The 19,661-nt window shown below is 40.3% G+C and overlaps 1 protein-coding gene across 17 annotated transcripts in view; it reads right to left on the bottom strand.

Moving 5' to 3' along the window:
- Positions 1–19,661, bottom strand: part of SIPA1L1 (signal induced proliferation associated 1 like 1) — a 417,008-nt gene that overhangs the window by 42,132 nt on the left and 355,215 nt on the right. For 16 of the 17 annotated variants that reach the window (XM_077122897.1, XM_077122901.1, XM_077122902.1 and 13 more), the window contains 3 exons: positions 7,006–7,155; positions 3,111–3,235; positions 226–344 (listed from right to left, as the gene is read on the bottom strand). In XM_077122897.1, the coding sequence (XP_076979012.1) occupies positions 226–344; positions 3,111–3,235; positions 7,006–7,155 (394 nt within the window). The remainder of the gene's footprint in view (positions 1–225; positions 345–3,110; positions 3,236–7,005; positions 7,156–19,661) is intronic. The other variant, XM_077122911.1, reaches the window with a different exon arrangement.

The raw sequence follows: 19,661 nt of genomic DNA, 5'->3' as shown, positions 1-19,661 counted from the left end.
CCAGATCTAGAGGGGTGGCAGGTACATACCCATGTGGAATTACAATTTAATCTCAAAGCAAACTTAGGGAAAATTCTAGGGCCACAGTGGCAAATGTCTGCCCTCTGTCAGAATAACTTTCTCTTCCATCATGCAGAGGATACAGAGAGCAGAACTGTACCATTTTTACATGGCAAGGAAGGCACATTGCTAGAAAGCTATTATTATTATTTTACAGTAACTTACATGCCCTTGTTTGTTTGGAGACAAATGAACCACTGGATCCTGCCGCATTAATCTTCCACTGGGGCTCTCTCGGAAAGCTGGCAGTACCTTTGATACTGCTGGGAGATGGCATGTTGGCTCTGGAATATATCATAGGACATTAGAGTGCCGGCACTAAACAGATTTAAGAATATGTTGACAAATGACAGTTTGCCATTGCATCTTTCAGTTCACTGACCAGCAAATGCTGAATTTCAGCAATAAGCTTGTAGAAGGTTTACACAATAGACAGCATATCAGAAACTAAGTGGCTGATGGATAAAGGGATAAAGCTTGCAGCTGGTGACAATGTGTCACATCATATACATTAGCACAGCCAAGTACCACCAAACCAAAGGCCATGAACAAGGCGGCAACATTTGGAATCAACTTTTGGTTTGAGGGAGAAGTTTGGAATACATGGATTAAATTTATGAAATTCATTCATTGCCAAGTTTGGCTAACCTACTTTTATCTACATAACCTAGACAGGCATGGATGCAATCATGTGTTACTTACCATGACACTTTGGAAATATTTTACCTGTATATTCATGCTGCTCGAGGACAAAAGAATTGAAATCCTGAGGTCCTCTATAACTGTAAGCTAAGCACAACAGAAAAGACACACAGCAACTAGTTTACTTAAAACAATTGCTTCCTTTTGGACTCCAAACTGGCATTAGAGATGGGATTCCAAAGATGAAAAATAAGCGATTTATCCTCTTTAAAACATCTATAGCTAACAGCAATGATTCTACAACATCTTTCCTGTCAAGTAAAGGACTGGGCAACATACTCAGTTACTCTGATTCTCAACCATTTCCAAAAGCAAAGAGGAAGAAAAACAGACATTTACTGAGATGAGAGAGCCAATTAAGCATGACAAACTCATCATCTCCACTGTCACTGGGGCACCATTTATAATGTACTGATGTCAAAGACAGGGAGGTTCAGCTTACAAAGAAGAATCTCAATATTCTTAACTGGTGAAATACAATTAGAGAATTTTTTTCTTAAAAATTGAGTGAATAAAGTACACTTCTTTATATATTCAAGATAGTATTTTGAGTAATGACAATTTAACAGATAATTATTTTTCTTGAATTCTCTGGAGTATGGCATATTGTGACTATGCCCTGGATTCTTCTATTGCACCAATTAGGAAAACCTGGTTTATTTTCTTGGGATGCTGGGATATCAAAAACGTATTGATATTTGTTTTATCTTAACATTTTATTCCAATCCTTTTATTTTAGATAGAGAAAGGCCACCACTTGGACCTTCCATATTATGGTGAAAAAGGTTTGTCTGGCAGGCTCTAGGGCATCATTTAAAAAAAAAAAAAAGGTATACCTTACTGAAAGCATGAACAAATGTGTTGAAAAGATTCACCCATGCTAATTTTAGAGGCTTGTCTAATTAAGAGTGGGATGCCACTAAACTAAAATGGATTCAAGGGAAAAAAAGACCAGACAGAGGTATATATGAAGGAATGGATATAGGTCTAGGATGAACTTTATAATTACCCCTTCTAGTCCCAAGACACATTTTCATTCCTCTACGACTCCACATGAGTGGGACATATGACACTGTACACTGCACAAAGGGCTTGCAGGCAGCTTTGTCCAAAGCCTGCACTAGGAGCCAAAGAAAGCTGCTCAAGTCATGCTGAACAAGGGATCCTTTTCACACGTCGTTACCATCTCAACAGTATCAAAACATATGGGATTAAAAACATTCTGTCAAGAGGAGAACAGCAAATCAGTATACTCTCAGGTTTTCTGAGCTGGGGGTGGGTGGCATGTGAGTGGGGATGACAGATGGCTTCACCAACAAGGCACATCTCAGTGAAGTTGCTAGAACAAACCTTATCTCCAGAACCTAAGAACCACATTTTCTTCCTCAACTCCTGTCTTAATACCCTCTCTACTCCCTTCTAAAGGAGTTCATGGCTAGTACATTTACATGGGCACAATTAAAAATATAGGACAAAACACCTAATTTGCTAAGAAGATAAAAAGATGGGTCTTTGCCTTGAAAGTTTATCTTTTTCAGCCCTGAAATTTACTTCATTTTATCTCAGGTTGATGATCTAAAGACAAGAGACAGGAAAAAGACTAAGAGGCCTGATTCAAGTCCCTGATGTGTTAACTGTGTTGATACCACATTCCCATGTGTTGAAACTTTATCTTCTTCCATGGCAAGTTTTTATTGTATCATCTAGTGTTATGGTATCATTGTAGAAAGACTACAAATATAGAGAGAAAGGATTATGTCCCAGAAATCCAAATGAGGGCGCATGAATGCAAATCTTTTCCATCTAGCTGTTTCGTACCGCTAAGACATCTCCTTAGCTGACAGCTTAATAGTAGGGTGCAAGGGAAAAAAGCATATAGCAGAGGAAAGAGATTCTAACAAAGATACAGATGTGACTAAACAGTAATTGTATCTCTCTCCCACTTTGTACATATTGGTGTTTTTTTTTTTTTTTAACTGGACATTAAGAATACTAAGGAGTCTCTCAGGGCACTTAAACCAGGCAAAAGCAAACAAACGAATAAGGGGAGAGAGGGAAGTAGTTAGGGCACATGAGGCTTGGCAGTTCAGCCATTTAGTCTTGGTACTGAAAATAATTGCTATGTCCTTTTCTATTTTAAAACCCAGGCTCACATAGAATTTCTCGCCTTTTCTCTCAGGCCTTACTGGTTGTTTTCACTCATACACAATCTAACAGACTGAATTCCAATTCCTCTTTATGAACTAGGACTCTATTTTATAACAGAATTCTCTGATGACATCATAGGAGGTGGCCAGAGTCACCTCGTGGTAAGAGCAACTTGCTTTCTGTAGGACTCAGCTACTTACCCATCTGGTCAGCAATGCTATCCTCACTTCTTTGCCAGCTGGGTGTGGATTTTCCACTGCCACCGATGTCTGGCTGAGTGTTCTGCCTGTCCATGGAGGCTGGGGATCTGCGGCTCACTCCAAACCTGTGGCGATTCCCCAAAACAAAGGTGAAAAAAGACTTCAGAGGCCTCACCCATGAGGGGAAACTAGTCCTGGAAGTAACGAATGAAACCCTAAGTCCAGGTCCTTCTAGCAGTTTTTGCTTATATGCCTGTATATGCATGTGTCCATGTGCATAGATACATGAGTGCAGAGGCATGCATGTATGCCACTACATTTGTTCAAAACAGTAGGTAAGGGCAGAGGCCATTAGGATGAGCTAACCTGAGACATAAGAAGCTGAAACCTTCAAACCTTTGTGGAGTCAAGCTGAGACGTCATTCATGGCCAAAGGAAATTCCTCACACTCTCGGGGTTCTGTGTATAGCTTCCAGTTGGTGCATTTTGGGGGTTTGTTTTTCTTTACTCAGTAAGTTTGTTAAATCAGCAAGCCATACATTCTTGGAACAAGTATATTCTGAGCACTTGCTTCGTGGTCTGAGCACAAAGACTGCTATCATTTATATAGCAGTATATAAATGATACAGAGATCACTTACAAAATGTATCAATTTTAAACTGCCTTTGGGAAAGAGCAAATTGAAAGCAGGTAAGCTGGCATCTGTGTCTACTTCTGGAAAGAACATTTAGTTATTTCATGACCCAATTTTATTTTTCCCTATGTAAAATATAACATAATATATGCTTTATTAAAGCAGATGCCTTGGTTAGCAATATCAACAAAGTAAATAATGACTGAGCCCACGACAAAGGGCCAGAGGGTAAAACTCAAAAATGTTCATATGGAAATTTATAGCCAGTTGCTAATGAATCTATGAGTAATCGACCTAATAAAAGACTAAGGAGGGCCTGAGTTAATTGATCCATGTGGTGGCTACAGACTGATAAACACATGGGCAGAACCAGCAGGCGGTATACTGTAAAGAGTATGAGATTAGAAGCCAGAAGACATGGAGCTGAGTTCCAACTCTACCACCCAAACTGACCCTGAATGAACTCTTTGTCGCCATTCCTTACTGTAAAATGGCAATCCCATTTTTATGAATCCGAGAAGGGGAATCATAAAAAGCATTTTGAAGTAGAAAATCCTTTAAAAACAGTTATTTACAACAGAATCCCTGTTACAGCCTCTCCTTTATTATTAACATACACGAACAACACAAAGCACACTAAACAAACTTTACTCCCATATGCTGATGTAGAATTATTACAACACTCTGATTTATGAAAACTAAGTGAAAAGTGCTCATGAAAAAAATGGATTCACTAATTATGCTTTCTTTGAGGGGCACTTAAGAGTTAAGAGTTACAGTTCAGATTGGAAGGTGTTTTTAAGTAATCATTTGGCTGATACATAAAATACTTTTACAGCATCTTTTATTCAGTCTCTGCTTGAATACATTCACTGACCAAAAACTCTCTACCTCATGAGGCAGTTTATTCCTCTACACGGCAGGTTGACAACTTTGAAATATTCTTCTCAAAACGGGCTGGAATCTTCTCTTTAGTTTTTATTGACTGGTCTCAGCTGCCTTCACAGACAAGTTTAATCCATTATCTAAGAGTGCTGGAAGACGGCTACGCTCACAACAAAAATTCTCATCTCTAGGTTACATATCCTCAGTAATGGTTCTCACACCAACGTCTCCATCTTTACATACCATACCCAGTCCCTCCCCTCTACACACACCCTGACTTGTAAACATACCTCAAAGCAGGTGGCCTAAAAATAAATCCTCAAGGGTGGTAGAATTTGAACAGTTGCTACTCTTTAATTTCCACGCTCATATTAAACCTGTTCAGGTGTATTCTTCCCCTTTAAGTACAGCAGATGTTACTAGCCACCCTACTGAATCTCACCTTAAATTGATTTGCATAGACTCTATAGCCTCACACCAGGGAGTGGGCAAGCGTCCGATAGCGGTGCAGACACTAAGCTCACCTAAGCCGTCCCTAACAAAGTAGCGCCCTGCATTTACAGACAAGGGTGCCACGGACTTACTGTTGTTTAGTCATGCTCGTGAGCTTTTCAGGGTTTAACACTAATGAGTTCGCAGCAGACCACACACACTCCTGCCTCACTGTCAGCTTGTACATATCTATTATTACCGGGGAAAGCTGTAGAATAGACAAAGTAATCATTATTTCTTTAGTAAGGGTAACGTTTGGACTAAACCTGGCACATGTGCAATGAATTGGCCAGTAACCCACTGTCACTTGCATCACTGTAATAGATATAAAAAACTACTTGGGGTATAGATGAAAACGCTGCATCATCATCTTTCTCTAAAAGATCATCGAGGTTAAAAAAAAAAAGGTTACATAGTATGGTAAATAACCATTGGGTATCTCACAAACAATGGGGAAAGCCCTCGATACCACCTAAGATAGACTTAGTTAAAAAGCATCAAACCTGAAGTTACTATTTCATTTAAAAACTGTGTGCACATGGGAACCGTGTTTCTAACATTAGCATTCACCAAAACAATGTCTCAACTCATATGGTTGGTACACATTTGAAGTATATCACATATGAAGAAAATAATGTTTTCTAGCTCCTTTACGATGAATTCTTGTTTTTGAAGTCAAACCAGACCATTTAAAACCTATTAATTAAAACAGGAAAGAAGTAGATGGGCTAGTGGTGTTATGGTGTGATATAATGATACTCAACAATAAAACCTTTCGTAGGGACTCATGGTTAAGAGATAATTTTTTCCTTAATTGTCACTGACAATTAGGAAAATTGTCATTTTAGATAGGCTACGGAGGGCATCCTGGCAGAGATAGTGGGGAGGGGAGAACATATTTCATAGTAATTTTATTACCTATTTTCTGTTTGCATAAACATTTAGCAACAACAAAAAATCATATTTGATAGTTGTAAAACTCAATAAAACACCACAGAATTAAAAAAATACCCATTATGAGGCCATTCGTGGTAAGAATTCTTATTTTGTAATATGAAATCTGAAGAAAGTAGTCATATCACGTGTACATTTGTTAAACATATATTTGGGGAAAAAATTAGAATAGAAAGATCAGTTTTTATAAACACTTCACATTTGATTTTCAAGTGGCTCAAGTTTCTGAGGGGGAAACCTCAGCATGAAGTCTTTGAAGGTTCTTACACTCTTCCTCTGGACGAAGGCCACTTTAGTGCCTGCCATGTAATGTTTTGTTGCTAATTACTTCCCAGCTTCAGACATTCTAATTTTTTTTCCCTTTTCCTAGCCTCTAAAATCATGTACATTCAGCATTTTACTTTGTAAGTCTTGTCGGAGGCAAACAATTACTTTTGGGTGTTTAGTGTTTCTAAGAAAGATAAAGGGGGCGGGAGGGGGGGGGACCCAATCCCAGAAATCACAGAAGATTTTAAAGTGTTGAAAAAATAATTTTAAGCTTTGGCTGTTGTTATCAATTCCCTTACACTAACAACAATACACACGCCAACTAATACAAGGAGTATGCTGCTAAATTCACTTTGGAGAAGTAAGAAGAGACAAAAATGTTCTTGGAACCCAAACAATATATATATACAACCAAGAGGCTGATGCAATTTGATTTCTCTGTCATTGAGACCATCTCAGAGGCTTGAAACTACCTAAGAAGTGGTTTGAACCAGCCATTAAAACAACTGGCCTATCTGGATATTAACATTATTTCCCCTTTTGTTTTTCTGCAAACTGATCAAGGCTGGGTGTGTGGCCATCATTTTAACACTGTCTGAAGTACAGATGAAAGACGGCGATGCCACCTAGGACGCTGTATGAAGGGCCTAATGGCATACCTACCCTTCAGGCATGGACTTTTGTCTGTATGTGCCCCCACCAGAGCCAGTCTCACTGGATGAAGACAAGTTGCTAGGGGAGTTACGGCACTGCTGGGATCTTGCTAAAGCAATGGATGAGACCGTCACATAGATGTCCGAACCAGGAGACAGCCTGCATATGCAAACCAAAAATATGAAGTCAACGATTCAAGGGAAAAACCCCAAGGCAAAGCATGATAGATAATATTATATCAATGCTACAAAGGCAATAACTTCATGGGGATAGTGAAAATGAAGCCAGCTGGAAGTCTACAAAAGATATTTCCCTATAAACCTATCCCTAGGGGAACAGCTGGAAAACTGCCTGGGGGTGGGGGTTGGGAGAGGGGGAGGGATGTGTCAAAAAATAACATGAAAAAGAAAGATCTAACAAAAACCATGTATGTTTCCAAAAGCTGCCAAAATGCAGTTGGCTGAACTGCTTATGCAATTTTCTAGCATGGCAGAGCAGAGGATAATTGAACCCAATTAACATTAACCCAGCAATTAATTCCAATTTTTCACACCACCTCTCCTAGAGCATATGACCACAGTGACACTGGTACATTCTTGTATGCGTCTTTATTTGTTAATCTTATACTAAAAGTCTGGAATGAATATTCAAATTTGTTATTTAGTATTTATAAACTTGTTTGATAATAATATCACCTTATAAAGCCTCCGTGAAAAAATGCCTAGAACTTCAGTTGTTGAATTTAATTGGGATTACTGAATTTGTAAAATATCACAGTAGCAATGTGTTCAGCAGAACCAACTAATATTTATTTCCAAAACTATGGATCCTTCTCCCTGTTTACTGGCTCTTGAGACAAAAAAAAAATGGAACTTTTTAGTTAGGACAAATGTATATTTGCTCACCTTTACCTCTTCTACTCTAATACAGAACTAAGCAACTACTGGTGATATCAATAAGTGATGCTGATACTTATAAGTGAACCTTATAATAACAGCGACATTTTATTTAAAATCTTTTGCCTTTTGTAAAAGGTAATTCATTTCCACTTTAAAGCTTGAGGGAGCAGAGGCTAAGTCATTTGTTCAAGGTCACAATAAGCCAGGCCTCAGGATTCCAAGTCTACTGAGTTCTCTATACTAAACTACTGCTGTCCACTCCCTCTCCCCGCGAAGAATGGATTTTCTTTCCTTAAGAAGACATTGTACAATGGATCTGCTTGCTCAAACAATTTTATACATAAATGTATCTTATACTCAAGCCAAAGTTTTGAAGCCTTAGGACAGAACCTGGTTTAATAGAATATGGCAGCTTCCTTCAGTGCATCTATGTACCTTCTTTAGAAAGGCAGTTTGGGATTTCAGGATCACAACACTGATGGAAGGGATAATAGAACTGAGAAGCCTTTCAAAAAGAAAAAGAAGGATAGAGACTAAAGAAATATAACCTCAAGGGCCATCTATTCCCCAAGAGGCACATCTAGTTTGAGAGCCCAGATATTTCTCCTCAATGACAAAAGTGTTATCTTCAGCTGTCTCCTAGACACCTCTTTTGAACACCCTCACAGCGATTCAAATCAAACCTCTTAAAAACTAACATGTTTGTGGAAGTGGAGTGTTTTAAAATTAAAAAATGAATAAATGAATAAAAGCATCAAACAAAAAACATTGTTTTCTCTACTCCGCTACCCTGCAATAGCCCAAACCTGTTCCTCCTAGATTCATTTTTTCAGCCTAAACATCTTCAGCCATTTTGCCTCTTCCTCTTTCCTCATCTTCCAGTCATTTGATCTAATTCAGTTAAATTATTATATACTATGCACAAACTACATGCAGGACACCAGAGATGTGTTAAAAACACAAAGACAAAGATAACTGGTCTCCAACCTACTGACTGTTCTCTAAGTTCTTTCCTTTCCAGTAGCACAACCCTAACTGGTCTCCTGATTTCCCAGTTCTCTCCACCCATCCATCCCAAACAATAAAAAAACACCTTCTGCCAAGTCACCTGGCTTTGAAAAGTTTCTCCATAGCATCCCTTGGCCTAGAGGATAGAGGACCAAATCCCTAGCCCTCTTCTTCAACGCATGGTTATCTGCCCCACTCCATCCTCTTCTCCATCACCTTTAACTACATTCATGCACTGTGTATTCTGGACACATTCAGTGTGTTCCCAGTTTTTAAACTCTGCCACCATAGTCGTACTTTTACTCATCTTAATCCCTCTCTTGGAACACCTACATCATCAAATCCTTTTTATCCATATAAAGTCCTTTTTCTACAAGGCCCCATTTCAACATCATATCTCTGAAGTCTCAGATTAATCCGAACCTCCTCAAGTCCCATAACTGTCTGTTTTTTTGTACCATCATAGCACATCCATATACTGTAGAATGGTGAGTTTTACGATTCTCCCCAAATAGAATCGGTCCTTAAGGAGCAGGAATGAGCCTTATTTATCTTTACATCTCTGGGTTCTTAATACCTCTTTGCTGAATGAAAGAGAATCCTTGTCAGTAGTATATACAAGGCCTCAGAGTTGCAACAGATGCCCTAAGTGAGGGGGCATCACCCATCAACTGACACATAGTTGGTCACTAATAGTAAACTGCCAAAGTTTGTTAATAATTTACTAAAAACAAACAGATTCCAAGTTCAGTTATGCTTTCTTAAATGAGAGAAAAAGGGATGGCGTTATAGGTGGTAGAATTACATATAAACTCAGGCACCCTTGTGGAATATCATCAATCTTGCATGTAATGCGAGAGAACGTGCTGAGAATGTGATCTAAGTAGTCTGAAACGGGGCAAATAAGGAGATCTAGGATGCTAGCCTTTGGGTAACATAATGAGAAGCTAGGGAAAGAGGCAGAGTTCCTAAGTTACTTCTCTCACCATCACCAACTGTGTTAAAGCTACACAGATTCACAGAAATGTGGGCTAGCCACAGAGCTGGCACCCTCATTTGGATGGCAGGTCCAGGCATGGGGGGTGTATGGCAGCTATGACTAGGTCAGAGGTTACTGGGGTCTTGGAACATGATCTCATCCCTATTTTGGATATGTTTCAAGAAGATGAAGACATTTATCTTGGTACCATAAAATTGATGTCCCTTTAATTTTTTTCACTGACATCTCCCCAGTTTCTTACTATTTATTCTAAAGTAACTGGAATGGGACTGGAGTGAGGGAGGCGTGGGTGGAAAGAAGAAAACTATGTAAGGACTAAGGAACAGCATGAATCCAAATGTAACAAGATATCACACTCCTTTCTGACTTAGAGTTTGGTTTTATATGCATCTAATATATAGCAAGTTCAAGTATAGTTTCACTGTGCAGCTGCTTTGATTTTCTCACTGAGAAGAGGAGACGTCAGAAAAAACAGAAAAAAAAGAAGGCAGGAGAATGTGAACACAGGCTGGGCCAATGCAACATCTGGAGGCCTGATGAATTTTGAACGTTCTTTGGGGTAGACAAGTAATACCACTTGTCTATAATAATAAATTATTATTTATGGTGAATGTTAAAATGTTTATGCTTCTATGAGGAAGTGACAACATGATTCCCTAGGAAGTAAAGTTGTACGTTTTATGTTTGTATTTAGAGTTTACTTTTCTTACTCTGCTCTCCAAAATGTACATTAAGCTAACATATCTCCCATGCTAGTTACCAACCTCAGCTCTTATTTGGCAAATGCATCAGAAAATTCTACTCGGTTATTGGAGTTATTCCAAAGTGAAAAAATAGCATTTCCAGAAGGCTGGCATTCATTCCCACTCCTTTCTGCGTTTATATAACTCAATAGTGGCTTTGTTTTCTCACTGTTCACACACATAAAACACATACAGCAACTGATGGAATACCACCCAAATGTTTTTATGATTCTAGATATGATGGGCAAAGAAAATTCAGAGTTAGCCCTCACTCTGAAAGCTTACTATTCCTTTTAAATACTCAATTTATAGCATCTGTGCTGGTTTGAAACTATTATGAACCCCAGAAAAGCCATGTTTTAATTCTGATCCAATCTTGTGGGGCCAGACCTATTGCTTAGGGTGGAAATCTTCGATTAGATTTTTTCCATTGAGACTGAACCACTCAATTGTGGGTGCGGCTTTTTGATTAGATGGAGATGTGACTCCACCCATTCAAGGTGAGTCTTGTTAAGTTTACTAGAGTACTTTAAAAGGGGAAACATTTTGGAGAAACCTCAGATGCAGACATAGACACAGAAGTTTGGAAATGCAGAAGCCCCAGGAGACTCCAGAAGCTGACAGAGCCAAAAGAAGCTAGGCAGGAGCCAGAGCTAACAGACACAGACATTTGGAGACACTTAGAGTGCAACAACAGATGCCTAGACACAGACATTTGGAGACACAGAGCACAGCAGATGTCGCCATGTGCCTTCCCATGAGATGCTAAGCAAGCCAGAACCCAGAGTTGTGTCCTGAAGGAGCTAAGTGATTGGCCGCCAGACCCTTAGATTTGAAATCACTGGCATTAGAAGCTGGAAAGCAATGAAACCAGGAAACAAGGACCAGCAGCAGATGCCAGTCATGTGCTTTTCTATGTGACAGACATTGGCCTTTCTCGAGTCAAGGTACTCATCTCTGGATGCCTTAGTATGGACATTTTTATAGCTTTAGAACTATAAACTTGTAACTTAATAAATCCCTTTTTAAAAACCATTCCATTTCTAATACATTGCATTCCAACAGTGTTTAACAACGAAACCACTATCACACAAACATTATTTGAAAACAGACTTGGTTTGAGGAATGGGAGATGCCAGGTGCCTGGACACCAGCAGTCCACTTCTGCCAGAGAAAGTCTGGGGCCGATCACTACTGGAAGTTGGGTTGGTTGTCGCAAACTGGGAGCTGTACCCTTCTAATTGGCTTCTGATCTTCTGAATCTCTGTTCCCCATTTCCACTACAACTTCGCAAGTATGTTCTATTTTAAAGGTTCTGAGTTCAGGGAAGAGTTAAGGGCAAGACTCATAAGAATCTTCTCTTTTGAGATAAACCCAGTTCTTTCTGCATTCTCTTATTCTTAAAGAGCCCTAATGTCGGATGTTAATGCCCAAATAAGTGCAGAGGACTGAGATTAGTACCTTTTTCAGCTGCTCTGAGATCCTTCATCTCTGTGGAATATAAGAAATAATCTCTTAAAAGAATGTTCCAGTAACTGATAAGAAAGGAATTTTCTAAGCCTCTTAGAATTAAGTTCAGAAGATTCTCCTTCCTATATTTTTATAACTGTTGCCAAGAAAGAACTGTTTTTTTAAAGCAAATGATACCAAATATTTTCTAAGTTTCCCTACCACTTTTCTCTGCAGCCATACAACACCAGGGCTTTTTTTATACCAAGAATATAGCAATTAAAAAATTATGATATTCTATATAGTCTACAGGGCTATACTTAAATCAATGTTTCACTTATACTCAATGTATTTTATTGCAATGAAAACAAAGAGTTGAAGGCGCTGGACATTTAGGAAGAGATGTTCCAAGATCCATATCAGTTCCTCCAGAGTAATTATCACACCAGGATGAAAAGGAAAAGAGAACTGTTGAAAACTCCCTGTATTTCTAATGAATCACCCCTGTCCCCAACACACCCTTTTCAACTCCCAGGACTACACAGACGTTGTGAACATTAATAGACTCTCATGCCTCTGTCACCTGCATTTTAATTCCGAAGTGAGAATGCTGCTTAGATGTGTCCGGGGAAATAAGGCCTACTGTAACCCAAGTGAAAACAAATGTGGCATGATGGTAAAAAACAAGTGACGGTTTCAAACAGCAGTAATGACTGGCAAATTAGATACTTGAGTCCATAATTAAGCACAGCATTTTACCACAACTTAGCAATTAAAATGCTGTCCAACGGAGGAAATAGGGCCAAGTTAAAGTCATCTGTCTTCAGCAAAGTGTCTCAACCAGGATTTTTCTGTAACTATGTAAAGAAAATCTCTAAAGTGATTCAAGGTATTATAATTTGGGTGCTATATTCAAACTGGAATTTGAACAAGCTGTACTCAAATTAAAGCAACTCATCTCTCTGTCATTTCCTCTCTTCCTATGGTTTATTTTGTGAACAGAGCTACAACTGGGGTTTCTGACCATACAGTTTGTAGGCATCAGCCATTTCAGACTGGATCACAGAAACCGTCTTCTGATGATCCACCTGTGACAAGGTGAATTTACAAGGAAAAATGTCCCCCTGTATAGTTAGGAAAATATGGCAACTTATCATACTCAGATAAATGGATCATCACTTCCCAGCTGCTAGTAGGTTGTCAGACCAGTTCACAGCTTGACACACATCACAGGCTTGCCTGAAGAAGTCAATTTTATTTCTAAGGGTGATTCAAAAGGACAGAAGATAAAAGTTGATCGCAGGCAGAACCAGCTGCATAATTCATGGGAACACAGTGCACAATAAGAATGCAGGACCCATGTTAAAAAATTACTAAGAATTTCAAGATGGCAACAGCAGAGCATTAAATCAAGCATGGGTTCTTCTGAGCAGGGGTCCTGTGCAACTGCACAGACTGCATACCCATGAAATGGGTCCCTGGTGCAGCCCATGTGACTGGGTCTATGCAGCATACCCAAACATATGCATTCATTTAGCAAATATTTTCTGAGGACCATCTGTGGGGGTATGTTTTATTCATGTAGTGTGGTGATGGCGAGTAAGGGCTCTGGAGTCAATGGCCTTGATTCAAATCTCAGCTCCATCGCTAACCAGCTCTGACTGTGTAGAAATTATTTCACCTCTCAGCCCCTCGGTATCCTTATCTATAAAAGGTGCATTCAGGCAGCACCCAGTTTACTGGGCTGTTGGGTGGGATTAACAGAAAACTCACACAAAGGACTTTGAACAGAGCTTGGCACAAAATATGAGCCCAATAAAGTTACCTACAAAGTAAAACACATTTTTATTTCATGAGGAATAGAATGGAGAAAGGCTCAGGCAGGTTGAAGATCAAGCAGGAGTGCTGAGGGAAGGCTTTATGAAGGAAATGTACTTGAGATGGGTCTTGCAGGTGGCCAGGGATTTTCACAAAAGCCGTGAGTGAGAATGGGAAGGTGAGGGGTGTGTGTGGCCTTCAGTGATGGCAGGTTGGGCTGGAGTGCTGGGCATGGGTGGGAGATTTGTGGGAGCCAAAGATAAAAGGAAGGGGAGTTCTTACCCTTGTCTGATAAACGGAGGAAGTCCAAACTTCACTGGACTTCCCTTAAGCAACAGAGAAGCATAAGAAATTCTAAGCCAATACAGTGGTATGGTCAGTGTTAATTTTGTAGACCATCTCCTGGTCAGCAATAATAAAAAATAAATAAAAGGGAATGCCCAAATAACATCCTGCTTTTTTTTTCCTTTTTGCAAAGGCACAAGAGAACTGAAAAAATGTTAAATGCCTGAGTCTACCACAAATCCTAACCTCTTTGATCAGTCCTGCCTTCCATCAACATTCACAAATACTTAATGAAGTTACAAGCAAATCTTTCAGTGAGAAATTTCTGTTTTGTTTTCTTTTGTTTGGTTTTGGTATGCTAGGATTTCAAAGACTGAGGGGAAAAAACCCAAATAAGCCAAGTTCTTTCCCTGTCCACTTCACAAACTAAAACCAGGCAACTAGGAGCTGAAACACTGAAGGCCATGCTGGCCTCTGCTCAGGGAAGCTGCCCTCGTGCACCTTCCCCAAGTGGTCTCCTAAGACCCCAATCTCCTCACCACGGCCCTAGGAGGCACCAGGCTAGGAGAAGAGAAAACTCCACAACCCATTTCCTTTTCCCACAGAGAATTCTACTTGTACTAATGATCCTGTATTTAAGAGAGTTTGGGTTCTACAATGAAGTCCAAGCCATTTACAAACTATTTCATTCAATCATGCAACAAGCAGATGGTCATGGCTTGGCACGGCTCTGCACCTTAATCTCTACATGCCTATTTTGCTTTTGTGACATTTAGCAGCCCATAGTCATTTGTCATTTTTTAACATAATGGAAAATTATAGAAGTCAAACAAAGAGCCATAGATTTCCCAACAGATTACTGGCTATTTAGTTAGGCTGGATTCTGATTCTCTCTAGGAGTGAGAATGGGAAGGAGGGAGTGAGTTCCTCCAATTGCAGGCAGGGCCACAGGCACTGAATCAGCCCCTCCCTACACCACCACCTCCTGGTGTTATGTGTGCTGCGTTAGCTTTATGTGGTATGACACACTGCCTAATAAGCCCCCTGCAGGATGGTCATGAGCTGTCAGAGCACAAGCACACACACATTCAGGGGAAAAGGTGGATTCTACTCTGCTGACGAGCCCGAAGGACACTCTGCCCACATCATTATTCCACAACAATTGCTCCTCTAGGTGAGAAGGTTAAGGAAATTAAGCCTACTTTTTACAGCAAGCATTTTAATGATAGGCATATGTGGTAATTAAGATTCAAGCGTCAACTTGGCCAGGTGAAGGTGCCTAGTTATATTGCTGTGGACATGAGCTGATGGCATGTGAACCTCATCTGTTACTGATTACATCTAGGAGGCGTGCCTGCTGCAATGAATGATGTTTGATTTAATTGGCTGGTGCTTAAATGAGAGAGCTCAACGTAGCACAACCCATGCACCTCAGCATACCTCACCTCAGCACTCCGAGCTCAGCCCAGGCCTTTGGAGATGCAGAAAGGAATCACCCCAGGGAAAGTTGTTGGAACTCAGAGGCCTGGAGAGAAGGCCAGCAGAGATCGCCCTGTGCTTTCCAACGTAAGAAAGAACCTCAGTTGAAAGTTAGCTGCCTTTCTTCTGAAGACCCATACATTAACTAAATAAATCCTCTTTTATTGAAAGCCAATCTGTCTCTGATGTGTTGCATTTCAGCAGCTAGCAAACTAGAACAGCATATCTCCAGCAGCCACTCTGTCACAATACTGAGTGGATTTCTACAAGAGGGAACAGACTTCGGGAAGACCTGCTCACTGTCCAGGGCTCTGAACAAGACGTTTGATGGAAAACCTAACATTGGCTGTGGGGGTAGGTCTGGGTGGCTAATTGGTCTTCATTACCACTAATTTTCACAAACTGTAAATGTGATACGTAATCAACAAATATTAAAGAAAATTATCAGTGCTTTCAAATATAAAGCAGCAGAATATATATATTTTTCTGAGAGTTATTTAAATTCCCAATGATAAAGCTATTCATGTATCTGATCATACACGATGAAGGGACCAAACACTCCTATTCTATTCTCCATGCCAAAGAGGGTGACAGCAAAGCATGTATTTGGTCTGGCTTCTGTGAAGGCCTCCTCATGTCTAGAGCTGGGAGGGAGGTGGGTACTGGAGGAAGTACTAGGACCACTGTGGGCCCTTGAGGACCCTCCCATAAAGTGTGACCAGGCCAGGTATGCCTCCTGGGTGGTTTGGACAGGAAGGCAGAACCCAGCTGCTGGGTATACAGCTAAGCAAATATATTTCCTTAACAACATGACATGCTGAAGAATACTACTATACACCAGCTCACCACTCTTTCCAGAATATAGAAGTTTTTTACAAGATGATCTGTAAGATCTAGCCTAGTCTTAGACTGTTAATTTTCTGCCATTTTGATTCACAGACTAATTTTGCAGACTTTGCTATGATTTCTGCTACTGCACAGTTAACCATTGTTATTTCCGCACAGGAGACATCCTGAATTTATCCTCTCTGTCTAAACACAGCTAAACATACATTGTCACTGAAGACAACACAACATGCTTCTGGAAACAAACTGACCCTTTCAAGCCTGACCTGCCACTTGCTTAGGCTGAAGACTGCCTCACCAGCCTAGGCTGGGCAACTCCATCCATATCCTTAAAATGCCCAGTCTGAACTAGCTCTGTTTCCCTTCCATGTAGCTGTGTTGGTCGAACACCTGAAAAATAACAATAACTATGGCAATGACAAACAGCAGCTATCATTTGCTAAGACCTACGCTGTACCTTCCAGGTCTGTCTGAGGAGCTTTACCTACATTATCTGAATCTTCATAGAGACTCTGAGAGGTGGGGCTAGTACCCTATTTCATAAGCAGAGACAATGAGTGCAGAGAGAATAAGAAACTTGCCCATTGCCACAAAACTACCATGCGGTGGAATTGGGGTACAAGTGAGGCAAGGCCTCTGGACTGCAGAGACAGCACTTTTAGCCACATCCATGAGTTTCCAGCACCTCTGGAAGGAGGAAGCCCTTGTGGGAACTCTTCCATAGGCTGAGTGTTAGAACACCTACTTTTGAGACCAGAAAAACAACTACTAAGGATTCTAGGACTTGAGCTGGGACTGCCATGGAATGCCCTCCTCTCATTCCCTGAGCTACTACAGAGTTGGTAAAGGAAAGGGAACTGGAAGATGTACCAAGCTTAAAACCACTGTTCACATTGTCCTGAATGCTCACATAAGGAACATCTTTTTAATATAATTAAAAATGTGAACTTGAAAATCATACAAACACCATCCCCAACATGGAGGCCAAAGCAAGTTACCTTTTCTGAAGAGTGGGGAAAAAGGAATCTCGGCCCCCAGCTGTATCAAGCCAGTGGAGTAAGAAGCTTCAGAATCATCCCACAGAATTATTTACAACAGCATGAACTGGTAGAAACATCTTTCTCAAATCTCCTGAAAATACTAGATCTCCTGCTGCCCTGGCTGACCCACCTCCTTCCCCTCACTGGCTCAGCACAGAGCCAGGACACATTTCCGCTATGGCTCCCCGGTCCCCATTCCACAGGAAGCACACTGGGAGCATGAATGTCTGGCCCATGTGTCTGGTGGTAGCCTCAGGGACTTGCAGTCCCAGGATTTGCCCTGCTGTAGAAGCAGTTCACAGAACTCTCCTACGGAACACTGTGGGAGAACAGTCGAGTCATGCTGCCTGGGGCAAGGGGTTCCTGGCTGTAGGACACTGAGCGTAGTGTCCAAGAACATGTGTAAACTGTTTCCTTGGGAAGAAGGGACATTTGTATCTATATAAACAGAGTAATTCCTAAGGCCAAAGGAGCACACCCAAGACAAAATACATATGCAGAAAGGACCAGGGAGGCCTTTGGCGTGGAGCTGTTCTCTAAACGCATTGTATGGTTAAACCCTGAAGGACAGCGCTGGTACGGGTCAATCTACAAAGACTGGGAAATGTGTTTTTTCCTGGCACTCAAGGAAAAGCACTATCATATGCTGCCTGGTTACAAGCTTAAGGAAGATGCCTCAGACTCTAAATTCCAGTGATAATATTAAAATATCAAAATGCCAAAATTTCAACAAGAGATTACAAAACATATAAAGAAACCAAGAAGCAAAGCCCAGGTGAAGAAGATTAAAGCATCAGAAACCATCAATGAGGAGGATCAGACCAGGAACATTCCAGACAAAGACTTTTAAAAAATGATCCTAAATATGCTCAAAGAACTGAAAGAAAACATGGACAAAGAACTAAAGGAAATCAGGAAAACAACAGATGAATACTAGAATACCAATAGAGAGGTAGAAACTATGAAAAGGAACCAAACAGAGCTAAAGACCATAGAAGCAGAAATTCCCTAGAGGGGTTCAACAGCAGAAAAAAGGATCAGAGAACTTGAATATGAGACAATTGAAACCATTCAGTTTTAGAACAGAAGGAAGAATCAAGAAAAGTGACAGAACCTAAGGAACCTGTGGGATACCATCAAACATATCAATACATACATTGTGGGAATCCCAAGAAGGGAGGGAGTGGGAAGGGGATAAGGGGATGAGGGAAGGAGGGAAGGAGGCAGGGAGGCAAGGAAGGATGAAAATTCAAAGAAATAATGACCGAAAACTTCCTACATTTAACGAGACATGAAATATGCATCTAAGATGCTGAACAAACTCCAAACAAGATAAATCCAAATAGCTCCACACCTTGCCATTTTATAATCAAACTGTCAAATGCCAAAGATAAAATGCTGGAAAACTGCAAGAGAGAAGCAATGCATTACACACAAATGAACGTCAACAAATTAAGTGTAGATTTCCTATCAGAAACCATGCAGGCAAAACAGCAGTGGGAAGACATATAAAGTGTTGAAAGCAAAAAATTGCCAACCAAGAATTTCTGCACCTAGCAAAACTGTCTTTAAAAAACGAGGGAGGAATAAAGACATCCCTAAATAAAGAAAAGCTGAGAGACTCTGTCACCACCAGACTAGTCATATAAGAAATGCTAAAGGGAGTTCTGCAGGTTGAAAGGGAAGGACACTAGAGGAAAATGAGTAAGAAGCCAGCAATCCTCATGTCAAGTCATAAAACTGTGATCCAGGTTGTGAGTACTTGGAAAGGGTAAGACTGAAACATGTAACCACAGTTAATACTCTAAGCAAATGAAGAATAAATATTAAATGGGTGCTACTTCGTTTGAAAGTAAAAAGCCACACCGAGAAGATTAGCATAAAACTTATGCAAGGTAACAAATAAATTTGAAAGAATTTTCTTAAAAATAAAAGATTGAATGGGCACATGACTCTTTGAAACTGGAGGCCTCTTTAAGTCTGTCTCTACAAAATTCACCAGGAACAGTCTTCACACCCTAGATGGTGCCAACGCCTGTTAAGGGGGGATGAGGAAGGCTACAAAAGCAGTGAGGCGTAATCTTACGTAAATGGGGAT

Source organism: Tamandua tetradactyla, chromosome 12 (genome assembly GCF_023851605.1).
Source record: "Tamandua tetradactyla isolate mTamTet1 chromosome 12, mTamTet1.pri, whole genome shotgun sequence".
Lineage (NCBI taxonomy): Eukaryota > Metazoa > Chordata > Mammalia > Pilosa > Myrmecophagidae > Tamandua > Tamandua tetradactyla.
The sequence above is the reverse complement of the archived record's forward strand: the minus strand, read 5'-3'. Positions and strand labels throughout refer to the sequence as shown.